This window comes from Poecilia formosa, unplaced genomic scaffold (genome assembly GCF_000485575.1).
Source record: "Poecilia formosa unplaced genomic scaffold, Poecilia_formosa-5.1.2 Scaffold16, whole genome shotgun sequence".
Classification (NCBI taxonomy): domain Eukaryota; kingdom Metazoa; phylum Chordata; class Actinopteri; order Cyprinodontiformes; family Poeciliidae; genus Poecilia; species Poecilia formosa.
Window position 1 is genome coordinate 179,975 of NW_006799955.1, and position 23,411 is coordinate 203,385.

General features: G+C 42.7%; 1 protein-coding gene across 2 annotated transcripts; it reads right to left on the bottom strand.

Moving 5' to 3' along the window:
- On the bottom strand, positions 1–23,411 carry dop1b (DOP1 leucine zipper like protein B). Of its 2 annotated transcripts, none has more exons than XM_007546354.2 (38): positions 23,186–23,411; positions 20,188–20,364; positions 19,557–19,738; positions 19,284–19,454; positions 18,559–18,748; positions 18,371–18,469; positions 17,232–17,355; positions 17,013–17,122; positions 16,516–16,627; positions 16,297–16,417; positions 16,068–16,187; positions 14,015–14,123; positions 13,585–13,815; positions 13,209–13,510; positions 12,731–13,125; positions 12,192–12,463; positions 11,952–12,104; positions 11,704–11,804; positions 10,764–10,954; positions 9,043–10,633; positions 8,305–8,404; positions 8,022–8,213; positions 7,790–7,912; positions 7,581–7,715; positions 7,439–7,494; positions 7,244–7,348; positions 7,073–7,139; positions 6,802–6,961; positions 5,559–5,641; positions 5,335–5,444; positions 5,082–5,231; positions 4,096–4,157; positions 3,497–3,625; positions 3,260–3,396; positions 3,120–3,175; positions 2,884–3,027; positions 2,658–2,790; positions 1–1,301 (listed from the first exon to the last, which is right to left on the bottom strand). In XM_007546354.2, exons 2-38 carry the CDS (start codon positions 20,323–20,325, stop codon positions 1,044–1,046), a joined length of 6,912 nt encoding a protein of 2,303 aa, XP_007546416.1. In that variant the 5' UTR covers positions 20,326–20,364; positions 23,186–23,411; the 3' UTR covers positions 1–1,043. The 2 variants fall into 2 exon arrangements, with proteins under 2 accessions (XP_007546416.1, XP_007546415.1); XM_007546353.2 differs by having other exon boundaries at positions 6,802–6,964.

Below are 23,411 nucleotides of genomic sequence, written 5' to 3' on the forward strand. Positions count from 1 at the left end.
TCAGATTTAAAGATAATTTAATAATTACATTTGAGACTGATTTCTCTTTTAAAATATATTTTAGTGAAGTGCAATAGCTTGAGCCAATATAAGTTTTGAAATTGGTCTTAAACCCGCAAAATGTCTTAAAAGCACAATATAAAAACAAAATATTCATTTATAAACTGGTGGGAATGCAATAAAAAAAAAATCAGAAGTTAAATGCTGTGTTTAATTTAATGACTTGTTTTTTTTCCCCCTATTGCATCAAAATTTGATGCGGTCCTTTGAAAGATAAATAACTTACAGGAACATTCAGATGTGCAGGAAAATACAGACAACAGTAGCTGTAAAACCTATGCTGGAGTAAAAACTAGGAAAGGATCATTTCCCTTGGTCACCAACAACTCAAAGCATGTAATATGTTGACGCACAGCCGTTGTTTTAAGAGTTTTCCCAATGCACGCAAAGCACATTCCTTACATTACTAATAAAAAATGTTAGCATAAATCAAGAGAAATCTAAGAGTTTATACATTCTTAAGACGGATTATTACACCTGAAGAAACAAACTTGCAGTTCAGGAAAATAAAACTCTAGTGGTGCCTAATGCAGTTCTTCACAGTAAGTTTTCTATGTGCTTCACTAAAATCTATTGACTCTACTACCACGGCCATAAGGTGCATGCCTTGCTTGGACAATAAGTAACCTGAATCGAGAATACCTGTCTGCTTTTATTAACGGTGAAAGCAGTAAGTTAGTGACTTTTAGCTGCATTAATACCTCATCTTTGGACGGAAAATAAACTGCATTCCTTCATTTTTTTTTCACATTAAAAGTCATGTGGAAATGAGTACCATGGATTCCCTTTGTTTTTTTTTTGTTTCTAGTTAAAGCAGTTCAGAAGTACATGTACAGATGTAATCAAAACGATTACTACATAAAAGAAAAACACATTTCCAAAACCATTCCTTCACTAGAACTCCACAATACAACAAAAATCACTGGTTGTGCCCATTACAGGTCTTTTTTGTTTATGTGCCTGCAGCTAAGAAAGCTCAGTCTTTAACTCTCCATGGAGTCCAGGAACTCGTTCTCAATGATGCCCTCCAGTCTGCTCAGAACAATGTGCGAACTGGGTGCAGGGTATTCGGCTACGGCGAAGTGGGCAGCAGGCTGGCCGGAGGGGGCAGGGGCCTGGAAGGAGCAGCAAAGGGTGCGAAGGAAAGGCAGCAGCTGGGTGATGGAGGACAGGGAGCTCTGAGTGAGGAGGGGGAACTCCAAGTTGTCCGTGGAGGACTCCTCAGTCAGTCCGTTCAGTGCCTGAAAAAACACAGGGCACAGAGATTTGTGTCGTTTCAAAGCTCGACTTTATGTTTTTATCCTCAACAACACAAAGCAATAAATACAACTTTAGCGGCAAACAGAGCTTTGAAGTACGAGTCAGCTCTGAAATACAGCGCCTCGCAAAAAAAATACCCCACACACATTCATCGTGTTATTACCACAACAGACTAGCATATATGGAAAAAGAAAATACAACCTGGATTTTAATTATGTAAAACAAACAAAACAGAAAATCATCCTGAAAAAATGCGTCATGCACATTCCGTCTCTCTGAGTCACTACTTTGTAGAGTCACGTTTCCATGCAATTACAGATGAAAGTGTCGTTTATAAACTCAAGCTCAGTCCCATTGGATTAAGTGAAGCTGCCAACAGCAAGTCTTGCCACAGATTCTCATTTGGATTTAGATCTGGACTTTGATTAGTCCACTATACTGTATGCAGAAGCTCTGGCTGTATGTTCAGGGTTGTTGTGTTGCTGGAAGGTAAACTTCCACCCAAATCTTAACCTTCAACAGGTTTTCTTCTATTCTTTTTTATCAACATGTTGTGGAACATGTTGGTTTCAACATCATCCCCACAGAATGATGTTTAAGTCAGCAGCATTCTGTGGGGATGTTTTTTTTTTTTTAATGGAAGCTGCTTGGAATTGATGGTGGGATAAATGGAGTCAAGTTGCAGAACAAACATGTTTGGTCTACAACATGTTTGCATGTATTCCAAACATTCAAACATGTTTGGAATACATGCAAACAGTATGTTTGCATGTATTCCAAAGAGTTCAAATTGGTCTCATGTGGTCAACATGTTTGCTGTGTCCCATGTAAAGCTAACGTCAAACTTTTGACGAAACCTCTTATGGATTTCTTTCAACAGAAAGGTTTTATATTTGCCATTCTCCCATAAGGAACAGATTTGTGAAATTCTCTAGTAGTTATTTCGTCGTGATGATAGATTTCCACAGATGAGTTGTGGATCTTTGCAGTACTCTTTATGTTGTTCTTTAAAATAAAACTAATTGAAGTTTGTGATTGCAACTAAGGAAAATGTGAAAAAGTGATGTACTCCAGACACCTCCTGGAGTAAATAACTCTTATGATTTGTGACCAAATCTGCCAAATACCACATCAATATGTTTGGTGATTTATACAATTGCAGTGGAAGTAACCAGACCTAAAAAAAAAAAAAAAATCTTATGATGAGACAGCATTTGACTATGGACGACTCTCCAGAGTCAGATGCTTAATTTATTGTAGTCGCCACTTTATTGACACGAATGTTTTGGGAATAAGATCCAATCAGGTGCTGATGAAAGAGCAGCACTGTAACTCACCCCATAGCGTTGCTGTATCCCTTCCAGCACTCTGACGACATGTTGCGTGCATTCCTGTTCTCCCTCAATCAGCGTATTTTCTGGACCACTGTAGCGGCTCACGTCCACCTCCGGGACAAATGCCCAACGATACCTGGAGGATAACCAATTAGATGCTTTCGAAACCAATATCTTTGCTAAATGTATCACTGATGTTACAAAGAAGGCATGTTTTCCAGCTCCCTACATCTGAAAGAGGGGCATCTTCTCTGGAGGAAAGGCCAAGGAAGTGTCCAGAAACTTGCAGGCTGACAGGTACATGTCCAACTCTGCATTGGAGAAGTTTACTGGTCCATTTTTGTCAAGTGCCCCGCGCACCACTTTGGTCAACCTAAGTTGGAAACAAAGACACAGAACTTATAAAATGCAAGTTTTAGTGCATTTGTGAAACAGATAATGATAAAAAAAAAAAAAAAAACTCACTTTGAGACATCTTTCTCTGGCTGCAGAGATTTCTCTAAACGTGCAAATATCCGTATCTAAAAAACACGAGTTAAAGACAACAGCTTCATACAACCATGACTCTTTAGATCATACATGGCCCTCTCAGGAAGGAAACTTACAAGTTCTGTGACCATTATAGGCCAGAGCGACGTCAGGTGCTGGGAGGAGATCCGCAGCAGGAGAACTCGGAACATCAGGAACATCTGGGCCGAGACCGCGGGGCTCGAGTTCATTCTTAAAGTGTCGGTGAGGCGCTCTGAAAGGAACCGGCTGGTTTTTTAACTTGGCTTTATTTGAGCCTAGTTTGAACATGCGTACATAAGCCTACACCGATGTGTAAAACAAAAGAAGCCCACCTTGAATAAGTGGAAGGTAGAGGTGGTACTGGTCGAGTTCGCCGCTGAACATCGCAAAAGCCTGCCGCTTCAGCAGCATGGGTTTCTGGTCGGCACTGGGGAACAACTTCAGGGAGCTGCTCTGCATGCCTGTTGTGCAAATAAATACAAAGACGAGATAAATACAAAGAGTTTCAATTTGTTTCTTGCATTAAGTAAGAAGTTATAAATCCACAATACAGATCCGATAATCTTTCGTCATCAGTTCTTTTTAACATTTAAAACTTGCCTTTGCAGGTCAGAGAGGCCCCTTCACTGTCCACTTTTAAAGCTTGTCTTAAAACCCATCTATTTTACTTGGCTTTCAACTCTAGCAGGATCTAGTTTTAAATTGTATGTTTTTGTTTTTAAACTGTAAGTTCTTATTTTATGTTTTTTTTTTTAATTGTTATGTTGTATTTTGATGTACAGCACTTTGTATCAGCTGTGGTTGTTTTAAAGTGCTTTATAAATAAAGTTGGTATGGTAACATTTATGTTAGCGGTTTGGATAGCTGCCCACCATATTTCTGAGGACAAAAATATTTTCTCAATTTCAGAAAGAGTCTCAGTGGTACTCACCCATCAGGTCCTTAAACATGGTCTTCTCATGAGTCAGTAGATGGTCAATGATTGATTTCCAACTATGAAATAATAATAATAAAAAAGCAGAATTAGAACTGCAGACATAACAGATAATTGGAATTAAATGTGATGCAAATTAGGAGAGCAAATAGTTTTGTCTCGATGGTTCCTGCTAGGTTTCACCATGTAAAATGTCACAATGTGGCAGGCTCTCATAGAAAGGTCTTTAAAATAGCAATAAACTGTTCCTGTGATTACTTTGCATTTGTTTAGTGCAGTGATCTGCATCATTTTTAACCCAGAGTCATTTCTGCCCTCAGTCCAGCAAAGTAAAATTCATTTAAAGCCACAAGCAGTATATTCCCATTTGAAAAAAAACAAAAACAAACTATTTTCAGTTTTTCATATACACTGCAGAATTTTTTTTGGTCATTTTTAGAGAACCTTCTATTTCTATGTTTAGGGTTTAAAATTTAGAAAAACTATGAAACTTTTGCATAAAGAGGACGGACACATTTTCTTCTATAGAATGTTGGGATGATGTGGATTTGGTTGCAGGGCCCTGGTTTCGACTCTTCAGAATAAAAATGTGAAGTAAATCAGGTTGTAAAATGCATCAACACCTTTACTAATGTCTTTGCTGTGTTTAAATGCAGCGGAAAAGCAGCAGGGCTTGTTGTCAGAACTAGATCTGAACTAAGAAATCATTTGTTAGCCTCAATCAGCTGATTTTCTCCTCCGTTGGCTCCTGCAGAAACCCCAAATTTCCACATTTACGTCACTTCAGAAAAACTCCACGTGTTAATGGATCTGCTACATATAGCTTGCTAGCTGCAGTTTTAAAACAGCATCACTTTAACAAGACTGACGGGTGGAGCTCATTCAACTTCCACATCACGACTATCCCGAGTTTTTCAGGACTTAAAAAATTTCCATGCAACCATTTTCTGTTATTTGTGCTTCCACCATATGCTCACACTCACCTGTGTGCACAGGAGGCATCCATGGTGAAGAACAGGGGGTCCATGAAGAGCTCAAACACCTCCTTCTTCCAGGCCCGTTTGGTGCAGGCGTACCCACTCAGACTACTCAGCAGCTGGGCGCCTGCCGCAAAGCTGGGCATGTTGTAGGCACTGCAGGACAGGAGCCCGACATAAAGGAGTCAGGTAACCCTGGTGACAGTGAGGCTTGCAGGCAATAACGTGATTCAGCATCAGTTTTTTTGTTTTTTTCTACCTGTGATTCTTGAGGTAGGGGAAAACATAATACAGGAGACGTGAGATGAGGGGAACGGCTTTTTCCTTCTCGTCGCTACGGTAGACCATGTCCAGAAGGGGCGCCAAGATCTACAAGAGGAGAAAAAGACAGCAATATGCTTTAATAGCACAGAGTGAAATGAAAAGCCACAGTCCAATTTGCCTAAAATGTAAACAGATAATCCTGTGTACATAAAACCCCACCTCTGCAAGCAATGTGAGGGCCTGCACACTGTACACCGACGGAGCGGAGGACGACACCATGGCATTAGCCTGAGTTAGTGACTCTGGATGAAAAAGGAAGGAAAAATCAACATGTGAATACGATATAAAGCTTCAGTCAAACGTTAACATGCACGCATCATTGGCATAAATGTTTTACAAACTTTGGGCTTTTAATAATTTCTATCTTAGTCTAGCTTAATCCTTGGAGAATAAAACCTGGATAACACTTTATTTGATGGGGTGTGCATAAGATTGACATGACACCGTCATAAACATGACATAACACGTGTCATGAATATGAAGAAGTCTTTATGAATGTCTACGACTGGTGTCATGAAATGTCATTCGGTAAATAATGACACTTTTAATGCAAAGTTGCCTTAAAGGTTGCACTGAAAGTCCATTAACGGTGCCAAGTTTGCATTAAAGTGTCATTATTTACAAAATAATACAAAGTAGGCACTTTGAATGGACTTTTGTATGCAACTTTGCATAAAAAGTGTCATTATTTGCCAGTCACAAGTTTATGACTGATATCAGTCATAAACATCCGTAAAGACTCCTTCATGTTCATGACAGGTGTTACATGTTTATGAAGGAGTCGTGTCAGTCTTTTGCACACACCGTCAAATAAAGTGTCGCCAAAACCGGCTTCAACCAGAAAGCATTTGGTTTGTTCATGTGAGCAGTTTCACTCAAACTTGAAGGCATTCATTTTGTAGAAGGAGCTTCTTTCTTGATCTCTCAGTCCATGTCGGTGCAAAACTGGCTTTACTGTGGACAGAGACACTCATGTCCTGCCAGCTTCCAGTTTATGAAGAACTTAAGCCTGGGTAGCTTTTTAAGGTTTTCCTTAATCTTCTAACCAATTTTGTTTCATCTGGGGATTACAGTTTGTGTCTGATCGTGAAACGTCGGACGTGCGCTAGTGTTCCAGCAACATGTTCACATCCAGTGGCGAAGCAAGTATTTACTGACCTACATCACACAAGACCAACCACATCCTGCCATATACTTAATAGGTCTCTTTTAGATTTAAATCTTAACAGCTACATCAAGTTCATCAGTGGTTCCTGAGATCTTGGTGACAACCAAGTAAATTTTTGAACATCTGAGGGTAACAATTTGGGTCTTCTTCCAGAATTGGAAAAAGTGCTCTCTCAAAATCAAATTACTTGCTTGCCTGCATAATAATATTACATTCGAAGCATCAAAAAATTACCACAGTGATCCCCGTCCACCTCTGCGTCATCCGGTTCTTCAGCTTCCACGCAGACCTGTGGCTGAACTTTGACCTCAAGGCTTCGGCTGAGCCAGCTGGTCTGCTCTAGAGAAGAGCCTGCGATCCCACCCACCGTCTCCAGGATCCGCTGAGTCACCTCCTGCTCAAAAGTTTCATCAACAAAGGGATCTTACCTTCACCTGCCTGTGATCTAAGCAGAGCACTAGCTGCCTGCAGGTCTGTGAGAATAACAAGGACTGTTGGATCTTACTTGCAGATCTTTAGAGTCTTTCTTACTGTCCAGGTTTGGGAGACGGTTGACAAAGTCATTTAGGATTCTGTAAGATAAAAATTCAGACTCGAGGATCAGTCATGAATTACTGTAAAACCTCCAAAGGGAAGAAGAAATTCAAAAATGTAGCGTGGACAGATGGGAACTGACCCCAGCAGGAGGAAATGTCCAGGTGGCGCCAGGTTGAGCTGAACAGACTCCCTCAGCAGGCTGAGGAGAGGAGCGACGTTTTCCTGCAGAGCCGCAGCTGAAATGCTTCAAACAGATAAAACAGATTATTATGAAAATGAGCAAAAAAGAGAAGAATAGTAGTTGTTTTTTTTAGATAACAAGATTCATCCTCACCTCTGGACATAGGCATAGCTGAACTGCAGCATGGGAATATCGACCAGCGTTGCCTTCTGGTGGGAAGAAATTAGAACCTTTAAGTTGAAAATCACCCACGGTAAAAAAAAAAAAAAAAAGTCTTAAAAATCTGTTTACGTACCTGTTCTCCTTTGATTTGATGTGGTCTCTTCACAACCTCTTTGACCAAGTGGAGGACAGTTTCTATATTCAAGGTGTGAAGCGATTTTATAAGCTCCACGACGACCAGACGAGCCTCACTGGCCACTGGTAAAACCTAAAAGGAAACCCAGGAAGTCAATCAGAGCACTGAACGCAAGACCTTAGATTTCCACGCAGTTTGGGTCTTACTTGGTTTTTGTGTCTCCTTTTGCTCTTCCTGCTGCTCCACACTACTCCTACTGAAGCCATCAGCTGGACCCCATAATGTCCGGTTAGAGGGAGCAGAAACTGCAGGATCCGCTGCCGCAAGATCTAATTAAACACATATCAAAACATTTATTCCAGAATTAAGATGTTACGAAGTTATGGAGTCAGAAAACAGACAATGCACGAGAATCTCAACAATATGGCAGTGGCCCACCTTGGAGCTTTTGAAATACACGGAGGTAGAAGCATGTTTGCTGCTGTGGCCGGAGTCAGACGCACGTCTCTGAAACTCGTCCCTCACGACAACGCCCCACAGCAGCGCCATGCTGCTGAGCATTTGCGGCAGCGCCTCCAGCACGGCGTTGCGCGCGTTCCGGACGTCCACGGGATCACAAGCCACCAGAGACTGACGAGAGAGGGGACAAAGTGCAAGGATTCAATATTAAATGACGGTAGATCACACAGCAGGTAGATATGTCGCCGTAAGCGTGCCGTACCTTTTTGTTGTCAAGGAGACAGTAATGTGTGATGGTGGTCAGGCCTTCAAGCAGAGTTAAAGGGTAGTCCGGAGCGATGTTCTCCTTCCTGCCGGTAAGGCTGACAAAAAAAGTAAAAATTAATAAAATATTTCAGAGGAAAGTCAAGAAAAACAAAAATTCTGAAGAGCAACCGTTTTTGTCTTTAAAATAAATGTTAAAATATATTGTATATGTACTTTAAGGATCATTGAGATATGTTCTAATTTGTTCCCTTAATTTGTTTTTAACAGATTCACATTTTACAAACAAGACATCTTTTGACCTAAAGAGTTCCAAAATAGCATAGTTTATGAATGTTTTATTAGAAAAATGACCACATGTATAACAGAATTATGAATTATTGTTTCACTCAAAGAGAAAGTTAACCTCAACAATCTAAACAGGAAGGTTTTTTACAATAAATCAGAATTCAGGAAACATAATTAGTGGAAGTAATTCGCCAGCACTCTCATGTGTCTCTGTCGTCATGACGTCTTCACCGCTCTCCACGATGGTTACCATGTCGGCCACTAAAACAGGCACTGCAGTGAGCCTCCATCCAGTCGGCCAGGTGTATCTAAGCTTACTGACCTTCCGGTTTTTGCATCCAAGCAGCCTTTTTGATATTACATACACTGATATTGCTATGACAACCATTTTTAACACTTTTTAATTTGCACATCAGTCATAGAAACGGGCTTGTACGTTTAAAGCTACCTGTGGTTTGCCTTCCCTCCCTCGTGTTCGTGGAGCTTCACCAGATCGTCCATGTTCTTGCAGATCTGACTGATGAGCGGCGACACGATGATCCCCAAGGAGCGCCCCAGGTACGGCAGAGAGGAGCACAGCAGCGACACCCAGTGGGGGTGCATGGCGTAGCCGTACTGAGGCTGCAGGGCTCTTGCTGCCGCGGAAACAAACATCCCCTGCGCCGTGATGGGGTGGCTCTGGACGTACTGCGCCGCTTTGATGGACTGCTGGAAGAGCACAGCGGTCTGCCACTCCCGGGCCAGCGGGGTAGAGGCCGGTGAGGATTCACGAGGGTCTCCAGGCTGGCCTGAGGTGCCGCTCACCGCAGATGCGACCCCACCTGGCCACACATGGTACTCCAGCACTATCAGAGCCTGGAGCAACTTTAGTAGCTCTATTTGTAAGGGGCACTGCTCCTGGCCCCCGCCTCCCGCGCCCAGATTCACCAAACTCTCCTCCGACAGGCCTCCTGCCTCATCCAGCAGTTCGGCTCCCTTGGATGCTCCCTTATCTGCCGCCTTCTGGCTGACGTACATGGAGGCCGACAGTGAGAGCAGGGCGTACTGCTGGACTTTACAGCAGGTCAGGAGTCTGTGGATGGATTCCAGAGTGGCTTTGCTGCACTCCTGTCCTCGTACCGTGAAGCAGAGCTGCTTCACGATCCGAGTGAGCACCGTCACGCTCTTCACCTGGACCTCCATGTTGCCCTGCAGGTCCAGGGGAGTCAGGCTCAGGTAGGACGGGTAGTGAGAGCGCAGGATTTGCAGGCAGAGCGACACAAGCAGTTCGACAAGCAGCGACGGGGGCGCGGAGGGGGAGGAGGTGGGAGACAGCAGGCAGCCGTAAAAGCACCTTCCGTCCTGAGCCTGCTGGTGGCGCTGCAGGAGATTGGAGACCAGGTTTAAGTGCGCGGCAGAGCTGGTGTCCAGCGACGTGCAGCACAGGGCGTCCACTAGGTGGCACTCGGGGCTGCTGCGCAGCAGGCTGTCGAGCAGCGCCAGGCCCTGGAGGAGGTGGCGCCAGCCGCCCGCCGCCGCCGGGTACAGCAGAACATGGCGGAACAGAGAGTCGATGGCTTCCCTTTTCTCTCGCTCCTGCTTCAACAGGCGAGACCTGGCCATGGCCTCCAGCTCAAAGTCCTCCTCCTCTTCGCTCGACAGCGAATCGGACGCCTGCGTGTGCTCGGACTCCACCCTCCGCAGGCCGTTCAACAAACCCCCCTCCTCGACACTGCTGGGCGGAGCAGAACCGGAACTGGAGTTCTCCGTGGAAACCAGGGCGCCGCTGGTGTCTGCCGACTCGGTGTGTTCACTCTCAGCATCCTCCTCTTCCTCCTCTTTGACCTCATCTTCCTCTGTACCCTCACTCTCGCTCCTTGACGCGGGTAAAGCCTCTTCGGGTTTTTGCGGCTCCGGCCCACTTTCCAACTCGGCCCACAGAGCTTCTCGGTCCACGACATCCAGGCTGCTTAATGTCGTCACGTCAGATGCCACCATGTCTGCCGGTGTCCGAGAGGTTTTAATCAAACTCCTCCTGCCGTTTAACAGCTTCAGGTTACCTTGAAAACAACAAGCATATCAAGTTAATGACACACACACACACACACACACGCACACACGCACACACACACACACACACACATATTCAATCTAGAGAAACTCCTCCAAGGCAGAGATGAATTTGCATACCGGCCGTGAGATTCTGTTTAACGCTCTGGATGGAGCAGCGCTGCGTGGACGGGTGAAGCAGCAGCAGCAGAATGGGCTCCAGGATTCGGATCACATCGTTCAGGGACAGAGCTCTGACCAGCCAGCACTGAGCGGCCGCACTTATTGAGCCATCAGCCGAGGTCAGGCTGTCCACTACAACACACAAAGACCTGAAACACCACAGAGGATTTGAGAGCAAAGAAATTACATTTAAAACAAAGTAAGACCTCTCTGCACGTGCTCAGTATAATCACGGGGCCATAAGCATGTGTTCGCAGAAAAATATGACATTTTTCATATTTAAATCAAGTTGTCTAGATTTTATGCAACACACCAAAAACAGTTAGCACAGGATGGTGAAGTCGAAGAAAAATTAGGCGTGATTTTCTAAATTATATACAAATGCAAAAGAAAAATGCTGCATGCTTATTCAGTCATCCTCGGTTGAGTCAACAATCATTTGAAAGCTCTGTACACAACAGAGGCTGCAGGTGACGATGTACCTTTATGCAAGGCACAAAACCCCAAGTTGTCTGCTGAAGTATATTTTATAGCCTAACCTTGCTGTAAACTTCTCCACAACCTGACTCGTCTTCTGTCTGGTTCTGTTCCATAATGACCCCTAACTATCCTCCAATGTCTTTAAAGAACATCTGTATATGTGGAGAGGAAAACTCTACCAACCAGGTAGATAAGGTAAATATACACATACATATGTCAGATATGTGCAGATTTGGCGGTTATGAACTGTGTTGGTCATGGCTGCTTGACTTTTGTCCCCATCTGTTGTTTTATTCTACTTAAGTGTTTCTATTTTTAACACTTAAAACCTCCTAAGAATGATTTTTTTTTTTTTAATTTAGAGTACTTATTGAATTTTTTTTTTTTGCTTCATGAACAAAATCCGGGGTGAACCGACCGGTCAAAGGATCGACTTAGAGACATGGTCCTGCTGCACTGAGTCTCCCGGGTCAGGTGCCACAGCACGGTGAAGCGGTGCAGAGCTTCCAGCCGGATCGCCTGGGAAACAAAAAACACACAAACTTTCAGTTTTTCTGATCATATTTACAACTCTTCCTCTGTCAGTTCTGACTTTCCATCCGGCCATCAATGATATTCAGAGGAGAGTGGGGGAAAAAAACAAAACAAAAAAACAACTGTGTGAACCTTGTCTTTGTGCAGCAGTGCCTGGCAGATGATGTCCTCACAGATGGAAGCCGAGGGAGCCAAACAATGCAGCCTGTAAAACAGATCCACGCAGGAAACGTGCTGCTCTCTCTGCTCCGTGTCCAGTTGACTCCACAGGACCCGGGATAACCTCTGGGTTACAGCAAACACACCACCTTAAATAGGGCCTTCTCCAAACGGCTTCAGTCACACCAATAGTTCCCCTTTTGACAATCTGACCTGAAAGAAGTCTGTGTGTTCCTCTATGGCTCGGTGCAGGACTGGGTAGATGGGCGGCACGCTGACCATCTGCAGCCGCCCGCTCAGAGGGTTGTTGTCAGAGCTCTGGTAGCGCCTGTGCTTGTCCTCAATGACCAGGGCTAAAGACTGGGAGTGGTTGATGAGCTCCAGCAGGGAGGCCATGGCGGTGTGCTGAATGTTGTAATCCCTGGACATGCAGCACAGAATCATCAGGGACCTCAACCACACCGGGAGGCCGTCCACGTCACGGCCTGAAATGAGTGGAAAGATAAACAACAACAATATTTCATCACTTACTTCTGGGTCAAGGCATTTTAAAATAGTGTTGATTTACAATGCTTTGCAAAATTATTCAGATTGCCTGAAGTTTTCCGTATTTTGCCTGTTACAAAAATATCAAGTAAATGCACTGAAATGTTGGATTTTAACACTACAAAATGTAAAATAAAAGCAAAAAAATAGAACACTCAAGGCGTATACATAATTTCGTTAGGCAGCGCCTCTGTCCACATGCTGACCTGAGTGTCCAAACATGTCTGTGTAAAGTGCCAGCATCTCCTCCTCGCTCAGGTACACGGGGAAGGTGGTGCTCTCCAGCAGCAGGTGGCAGGTGGCGACGAACGTCTGTCGACAGGCCTCAGAGATCTCAGCTTTTCCTCGGGGCATGTAACCAGCTGCCCAGTCCAAACACACCGAGGAGCCACGCTCCTTTTTCTTCTCCGTTGGCGACGGCGGGAGCGGAGTGTCAGGCGAGACGCTGGCTTTGCGTTTGTTTGGAGTAAACAGCTCGGAGAGCTTGTGTTTAATTTCACGTCCCCTTGACAGAGACTTCTGATCCCCGGAGTTGGTGCTTTGGTCACGCTGAGGCTCTGGATCCGGATCTGCGACGTCCTCCACCTGCACCATCAGGTATCTGAAATCAAGGCGGAAGAGTAAAAATGCTTAGATGACTTGCACAGATGTTATCAAGCATCTTCATCTGGCTCTGAAGTTTACCTTGTGGTTATGAAGGCCAGGATATCCTGCAGACTCCGTGTCATGGCTTCTACACTCCCTCCCCTCCTCCAAACTCCATCGCCGGTTTTGCAGGTTCCGTTTCGCTTGGCCTCCGTGGCCATTCCCAGCTGCAGGTGCTGCTCTGAGGGGGAAGCGCTGACGCCCAGCCCGCTGTCTTCCGACCTCAGAGTTGAGTAAACCCCGTTTGCAGGCTCGGCTTCACCTCCTTGGTCCCGCGTTTCCCGCTCATCTTCCTGATGTCCGTTAACGCTTCCATTTTTCTCCCCCTCATTCTGTCCATCCTTGATAAGAAATTATTTATAAGCTTTTAAAAACACCCTAAGTTGCCGCTTACTCACTAAAAAAAAATCCTCACGTTTGCGGTTTCCTCCTCTGGTGAAGCCGACTCCCTCTCCTCTGTGTTTGCTCCTGCATCAACATCCATGTAAGCTACAGGCATCTGGATCTTACTCAGGACCTTGAAGCACACCCGCAGCCCCTGTGTGATGTCATCAAGGGAAATGGAGTCCATGTGGCGGTGCAGGCTCTGCAGCATGGTGCCCAGCATGTTGGGAAGGAACAGTGACTGGATGTCGGCATAGAGCTCCTTTGAGAAAACACAAACATGCTGCAGCATGAGAAGCTTCTACAACGTTAAATAGTCAGGTGATCAGTATTTATGGGTAAAACCCCCCCCCAAAGAAACATGAAACAAAGAGGAAGCAAATGACTGAGAAATGCTTTTACTTTTGTCTGAATTTGGAAATTTATTTATTTAGCTACTCTTGGAAATGTGTATTAATCACCAGAGGAAGAACATCCAGAAGGAAAATGATGAGGTTGGACATTTCCGTGACGGAGGGAGCCGGCTGACCGTAGTCCTGCTCCGGAGCCGTTGGCGGATCATCTTTTTCACTTTAGCAAAAAACACAAAACTGGGATTTATGACACTTCATTTCTCTGCACATTAAAACGCTGAAAACACAAGCTGACACACATGCTCGATCTCCTTTTATGCTTCAGCTAGCACACAATTTCTATCAAAATACAAATGTAAAATTCTAAATATTATTAGAAAGGTAATTTTTCACACTGAAAAATGTGTCTTGAAATTATTATTGTGATATTTCAGTAAAACCTCTGCATACGAGGCACACCGGAAGCTGAAACTGACAGAATAGGATTTCAGATTAACCGAGTCAGATCGCTGTAGGTTCTGAACAAATTCAGATCAACGTGTCGACAAGAGGAATTTAAACTCATACTGTGCAAATACATTAAAACACTACCACCTCTTTGTTTAACTTTAAAACGGAACAAAAAAAAAGATACAATGAAGAGCTAAGATTTTATTAATATTTTCTAACTATGTTAAGGTGTAACTCAAACACTTGTTTCTAAAACAGCATTTCTTAGACACTGTCCACATACTTGACTTTTAATCTGTCTGAACGATTGGTCTGAATCATGTGTTGTGAATCGGAGCTATGTAAACATGCTCCGTAACTGAAACTGAATTGAAACTATAAGTAGGCCTGTCATGATAAATGATAAATCAATTAATCGCACGATAAATTAAACCTATCGACCTCATTTTAATTATCAGCTTTATCGTCTCTTCCTGGCGTTTTTTCTTTCTGTTGATGACACTGAATGAAGAAAGGCTCAACTCCGGTTCTCTCCACCGACCCTCCCTTCCTCATTTCCTTAGTGTAATGTCCAGCGCACACTACACGAGTTGTCGATTGTCGACCCATTTTCAAAACATGAGAGACACATTAGCCGACAGAAATCCTAGGTTTAACGGTTCAATCGGGTTCGTCGTGCTGTGTGGTGTCTACAAGTCCAGTTAACTAATTTTAAAACCAGGCATTAATCAATGCTTTACTAGAATCTACCTGTGATGCATGTGGCTAGAGTCAGCGTGAAGTCCTGACTGAATGAAAATCATTATAACCTATTTATGTCACGTTAACGAAGAACAGCTGAAAAGTTACCGGGTTTATCAACTGTGGTAGCAATTTGGCTCCAACTCCTCTTGTCATTTCTATATTCTTTGTACGAAATGTTAAATGAATATTAATATTGTTTCCACATATCATCTCCAATGTCCGCTGGATTTTGGGTTGTGCTGTGTCAGCTGTTTGGGATTCACCTCTGTAATTTCCCCTCAGAAAGCACAGAGGAGAATCCGCGCTTTCTGATTGGCTACCTGTCACATTCAGTGTTAAGCTCCCAGTTGGGGAAAACCCCTGATTTAGATTGGAGTGGCCACCATGATCTAAATCACACTACAGGATGATCGGTTACGAAATCACCAGCGACAATCTTAGATCGGCCAAAGTTCTAAGAAAATAGGGGCAAAAAACCCCCGTGTAGTATGAACTATTGCATCAGGTAGTCGGATGTGCCCGTCTTCTCTATTTAAATCTAGTGGTTACTGAAGGGCAATATAGTATACAGACTTCATAATCTGCACTCTTTTGGCTGAATGTTGTATTTATTTCCACTTTGGCTTTATGTTTAGTTTTTATTCAAATACATTTGTTAATGGAGACTGAGAATCCATTTTATTTTTGTTTTTGGTTTTGTTTATCAGTTCCAGTGTTATGTGTTATTTTGAAAATAACATGCATCTATCTATGGCAGGAAATAGCATGCATTATTACGTCATTTCCATTAAATCAGTGTCAAAAGGTCTTGAAACAATATTATCGTTTATCGCAATCATTTTTTAGACAATTAATCGCTCAGCAAACTTTGTTATCATGACAGGCCCAACTGTCATGATAACATTTTATTTTTGTTTACAGTGAAGGAATTCTGATTGCAAAGAAAGATTTAGTGTGACCGACAAACCTGAGACACGTGCAAAAGCGCTGAGTCATGTACTCCCAAAGATATTCGCTGTTCAGGGAGCTCACAAGCATGTTCACCGTCTTTATGATCTCTGACGCATTCTTGTTCTCTTTTACTTTACTGTTAAAACGAAGACAGAAGAGAACATCTCTTTTCATATTCATGCCACAAAAACTGTAATTTCATTCTTAAAAGGAAGCGTGTTCATTTCATTGCTCATTTCTCTCACCAAGCTAGCTGGGTGGCCGAGCTTCCCGACTTTGGGATGTTTTCCTCTCCAAGCATCTCAAGACAGTAGCGCTGGAAAGCTCGGACCACCTCCAACAACACGTAGCTCAAGACAGCTGGACCTTGAGCGCAAAAAAAAAAAAAAAAAAAAAAAGCCACGTCAGCAAAATCAGGTTGGAAACCATTTAACATAATAAGGTGCTTCAGCTCAGCTCCGTACCTATCTCGGGTTTATCCAGCAGACTGATGATGATGCGAAAGGGTCTGAGGTACGAGATGACGCTCTCTGGGTCGCTGTCCACCTCCTTCTGTTTGAGGATGTTGATCAGAGCCTGCAAATAGAAACCACAATAAATCTACTGGTGGATTCTGGTTCATCTTATTTTAGATTTTTGTACTGTAAAATAGTTCTGAGCAAATGAGATCAGGAGAAACAACTGTTAAGGGTTCATCTAGATAATATACTTTAAAATATTGGACCTGATAATGCAAAAAAAATAAATAAATAAAAAAAAAAAAATATATATATATATATATATATAAATGTTGCTTTTTTTAATATACGTTTAACACAACATGTGCTTTTAAATTAGTTTTGGTCAATTTAGGATAGAGAATTCATTTGTTTTTTTCTGTACCAGCCATACATTTAGCCTTACGAAAATCATGAGCCTTGGTCTTACGTTACATCTTATATGGCTACTAAATAAATCAAACCTTCACAAGATAATCTTTCGAGTAAGAGTTGAAGTAGAATGAGGTGTGCTCCTCCACGGTGGTGGAGAGCGTGGGATGTGGCGCCACCATCCCTCCTTTAATGTCGGTGCCTGAAGACACAAACACAGCGACACAAACGACAACGAGAACAAATAAAATAGTTTCCTTTGGCAAACAGCGATGCGATTCATGACTAGTTTATATCCCTAGCTTGAGGACCTAGGAGCCAGGCGTAGAGGCGTCTGTTGAGGGACATGTCTCTCCTGAGCAAAGTGAGTAAAGCTGCAGACGCCACGGTGATCATGTCGTCAGCACTGAGAGCCACGCTGGGCTCTGCCGGGTCCTAAACCAACAATGCACAGAGTTAGCTGAGGAGCAGTAAAGGATTTCTGGAAAAGACCCAGACATATGTTGAAATATGTGGGTTTTATTAGAAGCATATCCACAAAACATAAAGAGAACCAAGTATTCTACTTGATTCAGCAGGATTAAAGAAGAAGAGATTAGAATCAGTTCCTCTGGAGGCCATGATGCTCAACCTTCAGTGTTGAATAACATGTAGAAACTCCACTCTGGGGTTCCCATAGTCTGGAGCTGTTTTTAACTCATTGATTCATATTTGAAGTTTCAATTTGCTTTAATTCAACAAACCCAATTTAGCTACTAATAAATGCTCGTTTAGGCTCAGGGTAAACAGTGTGACAGCAAATGTTTTAAAGGATTTTTGGAATAGAGAACAACAGAAAGTTCATCCTGGAAATGAAACCATGGGTGGATGAAGAGTCACCCAGGTGCTAAAGGTCAAGTGTACTTGATTAACTTATCCGTAGACAGAGAGAGCACTTCTAGAAAGGCTACCAGATGTACATCAGCACAATGGCAGAAGTACTTGCCTATCAAGATAAAGCCAATGAATAGAAACAAAACATTTCTCTGAATGAAGAAAAAAAATAGATTTAAGTAATTAAGGATATTTAATATTTTGATCAAAAATGAAACAATATTTATTTTCTGACATACTCTTTGCTATGATAACTCATTAAATTAAAAAATGTTGAAGCCCTCAAGAATACATGTCAGATCTGATTGACATTTAAACAAAATAAGCCAGGGACATGAGTCATACATGCATTTGTCTGTTTTGCTTAGATAGCCGTTCTATTTAGGCCTTTATCGCTGACTAGATAACTCCATCTGGTTGCTTTGTACTGTAGTCTCTTCAGGCCAGGGAATACATATCAATAAATGGATGCCAACCAAAATCTTCTAAAAAAAACAAATAAACATTTGGATATATTTGTAACACACACAGAGAAATAAAGGAGATTCACTTTGGTGACCAACATTTTTTTACCTACCAGACATGTTGCAAAGGGGAAAAAGTAGAGGAGCACTTCAAGCATGTTCCTCTGCACCAACACATTCGAGTCTTGCAGAGAAAGACAGACTGACTTTATCTGGAGAAGCAGAGAGAAACATAAAACTTAAACCGGTGACCGTCAGGGAATCAAACATCCACTGAAGGGGGACAAACATGGACACTCACCACTGCGTGATGGCCGTAGCCCAGCATGTAGGTCTGCTGACTCAGCGGGGCCATGCGGTCAAAATGTGTGACCACAAAGACTGAGGCGGGCAGCCGCACCATCGGGGTGACCAGCATGCTTCCCCACAGGGCTCCGAAGAAGACCTGCTGACCCACCAACAGCGACAGCTTGACCAGCAGAGCATCAGTCCTGAGGAGAGGCAGAGATCATAAACAACAGAACGTGACTATAGTACTACTAAAAAGGATTGAATGCAATTCAGAGGGGTTTCCATAATTCAGGAACTAACTAAAGCAGCTTAGAAGATGCATACGTTTAGTTTCTATTAGCCTCATTTTTCTCTTATCTTTTTATACGAGTACATTTAGCACAAAATATCAAAATCAATGCATCTTTATCAAGCTTCATCATTAGGAATCATTTCTTTAAGAAATTGTTAAGAGGAAGTTTGTGCTGCATTCAGTGAATAACCCTTTGTGGTATAAAGAAGATTTTAGATTGTGATACTGGTATGTCCATTGCCTTGAATAGAAGGGTTTCTGGTTCTACTGGCCTCTAAAAGAAGCCTGGACTACGTCAGGGGTCAGTCTCCGCCTTAAGCAGAAAACATCTTGACGTCTTGTTCATTAAAGATGGCAGGATGTAGTCGGAAATGGGCAGATGGAATTTATTTGTTTGATCCATTTTTTGAGGGGGAAAAAAATTAAAAAGTGTTTTTATGGACCTGTCATAGACCTCCAGTCCTTCTTCCAGACCAGGTAAGAGTCCAGTTACGAAAGCTTGCAGACTGGGAAGCAAAGCCCTCTGCAGTGGGAGATAGTAACGCTCATACAGCGTCAGCAGAACTGGCTTAACTGCCATGGCTGCATGACCCAGCAGCGGGAACAAGCCGGAGCTGAAGAAGAAAACAAAATGCATGAAACAAGTCAGAGTGAGAGCGGTTCATAACGAGGCCTGGATTCTTCTTGCTGAGGATAATTTTATCCGGTTCTGTCACCTGTAAATAAACAGATCCTTGGCCAGCCACTTTGTGCCAATGATTTTGAAGATGACCTCGTATGTCTCCAGAGCCTTGAGGTGCACGCCGCTGGGCAGAGCCGGGTGCAGACACTGGGCCAGACGCTTCCCTATGATCAGCCTTTTGGGCAAAAGCGAATAGCGAAGGTTACTCTGCAGAGCCTGGGGGAAATAAAAAAAGAAAAGAAACCACAAAAATTGAGTAAGAATTTCACCAAAAACTCCACAATGAGTCAGAAATACTCATTGTGGAGCACACATATATTTTTTTTTAAAACTTAATCTAAGTTTTATTTAAAAGGTTGGACATCTCTCTTCCTCATGTTTTTTTTTAAGCTTGAACACACAGGGACACTCCAAAGTCAATATTTGGTTTACAAGGAATAGGAAAAAAAAAAAAAAAAAACACAAGGGCATCTTTATTCTTCATAAGAAATCATACAAAGACTTAGAAACAAAAAGAGGATGTGACAACACAAAAGCAAACCTCATCCATGGCCTCACAGAACTGTAACAGATCTAAGCAAAACACCAAAGAGGAACCTGTACTTTCCGAGTTAATGCAACAAAATGGACCCGTTAAAATTCAGAGTAATGGATCCACACTGCACCTTATTGAGCTTTCCCAGGGACGAGATGAGATCCGCCCACTCACTGGACGACTCGAAGTTTCGCAGCGCCTTCTCGATGACCGCCGCGTAGTTACGGTATCGGTAGTCATTCTGCAGCTCGAGCTCCTCGGGATCCATGTTGCACCGGTTTGATCACAGCATGTTGTTAGAATATTTCTGAGGGCGGATAAGGCAAGAGACAGAAAGTCAGCGACATAACCCGCCTGTCTGAAACCTGCCTGATTGCCCTCTGTCTGCAAGGCTGGCTTAATACAAATAAAATTAGCTAATTAGCTCTGAGGCAGCAAACATAAAGGCACTTATTCATGACTGGTTGCTGGATGGCCGACTGACCTGTCAGTCAGTCCCGGGACGAAGGAATCCCAAAATAAACTGAGAGGCAAACACTCAGAATAGTACTTGCCAGGCAAAAAAAAACAAGAATAAACTTTTTCATTTGCATGTCCGGCATCTTTCAGTCTTCCTCATATTTTAGGAGTGGCATATTTACAGGCTGCACAACCACAACAGTACCCCCTAGATTACGACAAGAAGCTCATCGATGATGTGCCGAAATCTCCAACTGGTCGTTCTCTGTGAGCTGATCAGTATTAGCATCTACATCCACATTAACAATGCAGCATATAAGCTTAACTGTGCATCTAAGGAGTGTATTTTATTAGGAGTGGGGATCAGGGAGGTAGGATTAAAGAGACGCAGACATCTGGAGTCTGAAGGCTTTACAGCTGAGAGGAAGAACAGCACATGGTCGGGATAAAGCTGAGCAGCACGATAATGATGGTCATTGCTGGTCATTTTCTGTAATGATGTTTTACAGTTTTTATCTTTCTTAAATCATGTTTGAATGCTATGAAATCATCATACTGTAGAATTTTTACATCAGATTATCATATTGTGAGAATGTTGTAGCAACCCCTGACTTTACAAGGGTCATATTTCTTAAAGAGTCAATGCCCACAAACAAGAATCATAACCACAATCAAAAGAAATGGTGCGTAATAAGGAAATAATATCCAATTACATTAATGTATGATTTGAGCATGATTAGTTTAGTCCAAAAACTACTAGGATAAACAAATTGATGTTCAATGGAAGATAAATAGAAAACAGTTTGTTGAAAAGTAAGAAATGGAAGCAGACAGAGATTAAATGACAATAAAAATGAGGGAAAAGGACCAGAATTACACAAAGATGTCATATTTTACCTGCTAAACCTAAACATACACTTCCACAAGAAAGCAGCAAGAAATAAACTAAAATGAAGATTGTAAATACACTGACTTTCTGATGATTTCTTACTGAAAGGTAATGTGTTGTTCAGCCTCGTATTGAATTAGAATAATGCGACACCTAAAGTCTGGGGTGAATCTTAACCTAATCTAAAGATCCGTGCTCTGTATGTTGAGAAACTCTGCCAAATGTCAACAGGAGACTTTGACATCAGCATAGCTGTCCTCTATTGACAGAGACACACGAGAGGTTTTCCACATTTGCTTAGGTAAGAAGTAAGTCAATAATACAAAAAAACAAACTGGCAATGATGTTAAATGCATAGGTAATGTGCATCATACTCAAGCAGTGAAAATGTGAAGTGCAGTGAATCTGGGGTTTGTGAATGACACATCTATGGCAAATCAGCAGCAACTTAGGTAAGTGTGTTAAGATACAAGGGGTCAATCTAAAGACGAAGCTCAATGGTCGGGGCTTGTAAAAGTGGATGCAAGCTTAGAAAACTGTCTATTCCACTTTGGTTAGCTTAGCTTTCTACCTCTTGCGCTAGGTTGACCTTTCTATTACATGTGAAGGTCTGTCATCGTTTCAAAGAACAGAGCAAACAGATAATGTAAGTGATTAGGCGTATCTTCCAACTGACACAATCTGGTATTCAGGCACTTCATGTTTTTATGTTCTTACTGAACAGTTTCAGATACACAAAAGTGCTTGACGTAAGAGCGGAGATGTGAATAATCCCTTACGTGTCGTCACATAGTTTTGATCGCAATGCTTCTAGTTTTTATTCGTCAGAAAATGAGCAGCACACACAAATAAAATGCTTATTCACAGGTGGCAGCTTGATAAGCAAATGGAGTTGGCCTTGGCGGAACAAGATGTGCATTCTCACTTCCCTTACCGGATCTAACAGCAGAAGTGACTTGAAACCAGTTGCTTCTACGTTGCATTGTGCAAATATTGATATTAAAGCCCAGTGTATTTTGTTAGGATTTACTGTGACAGAGCTGAACAGAGTATTACATGGCAGTGAAGAGGGAAAAGGATACATGGCTTTCAGTTCTTGTTTGCTTTTTTTTACACAGACAAAAACTTGAAAATTATGTCGCATATTTATAAATGCACCACAAGATCAACTAAGGGGGGTGGGGAGGGGGTTGTCGCTAATAAAAAAGTGACTACCACAATTTTCAGATTTAAAAAAAAAAAATTAAAATAGCATCCTTTTCCTACCGCTGCACAACTGTATGCTGCTTGGCCCGTCACATAACATCTCAACATTGTTACATGTGGTTGTAACGTGGGAAAAATGTGAAGTGGGAATACCTATGCAAGGTGCCGTTCACGCAGCTGTGAGACACTGGACTTTGCGGGTGGACACCGAGCAGCCGTGTCACCTGACTGACACCATCACTACAGCAGGCTTAAAGTGCTGGCGGATGCAGCCAAATAACAGCTGGCCAGAGAGTACTGTACCATCAATGAAGGGCGCTATTATGTAACATTTCACAAGCACTGAGCAAAGACTAGAAAGAGATTAGTAGTCAAATTCATTTTACATAGAGCTTAGCTTGTGCTACTGATTAAAGTTGGGAAGGCACAATGTAAGCCAGTTTCTTTGTTTCTTAAAAAAAAAAAAAGAAAAAAAAAGAAATGGCAGCTTTCTAGCTACAACACACACTGCTTACTGCTAACAGCCAGCGTCGTAAACAAACGCAGTATAGAAATCAGGTGCATCATGACTCACCCACAACGGAGAGAGAGAAAAAAAAATACACAGGAGGCTTTACAGCAGGACCGGAAATCTCGTTTTTGGCGGGGTCATCCTCCAAACCAACTCCCGGCTCAAAGAGGACTGCTATCTGTGGGGTTAACCATCCGTGGAGAACCAAGGTGGATGCTAGACATAACGGGGCGGTGATCCTCCAACTGCTCAGCTGATCCTGAACCGACCGCGGCCTGCACGGCTCTCT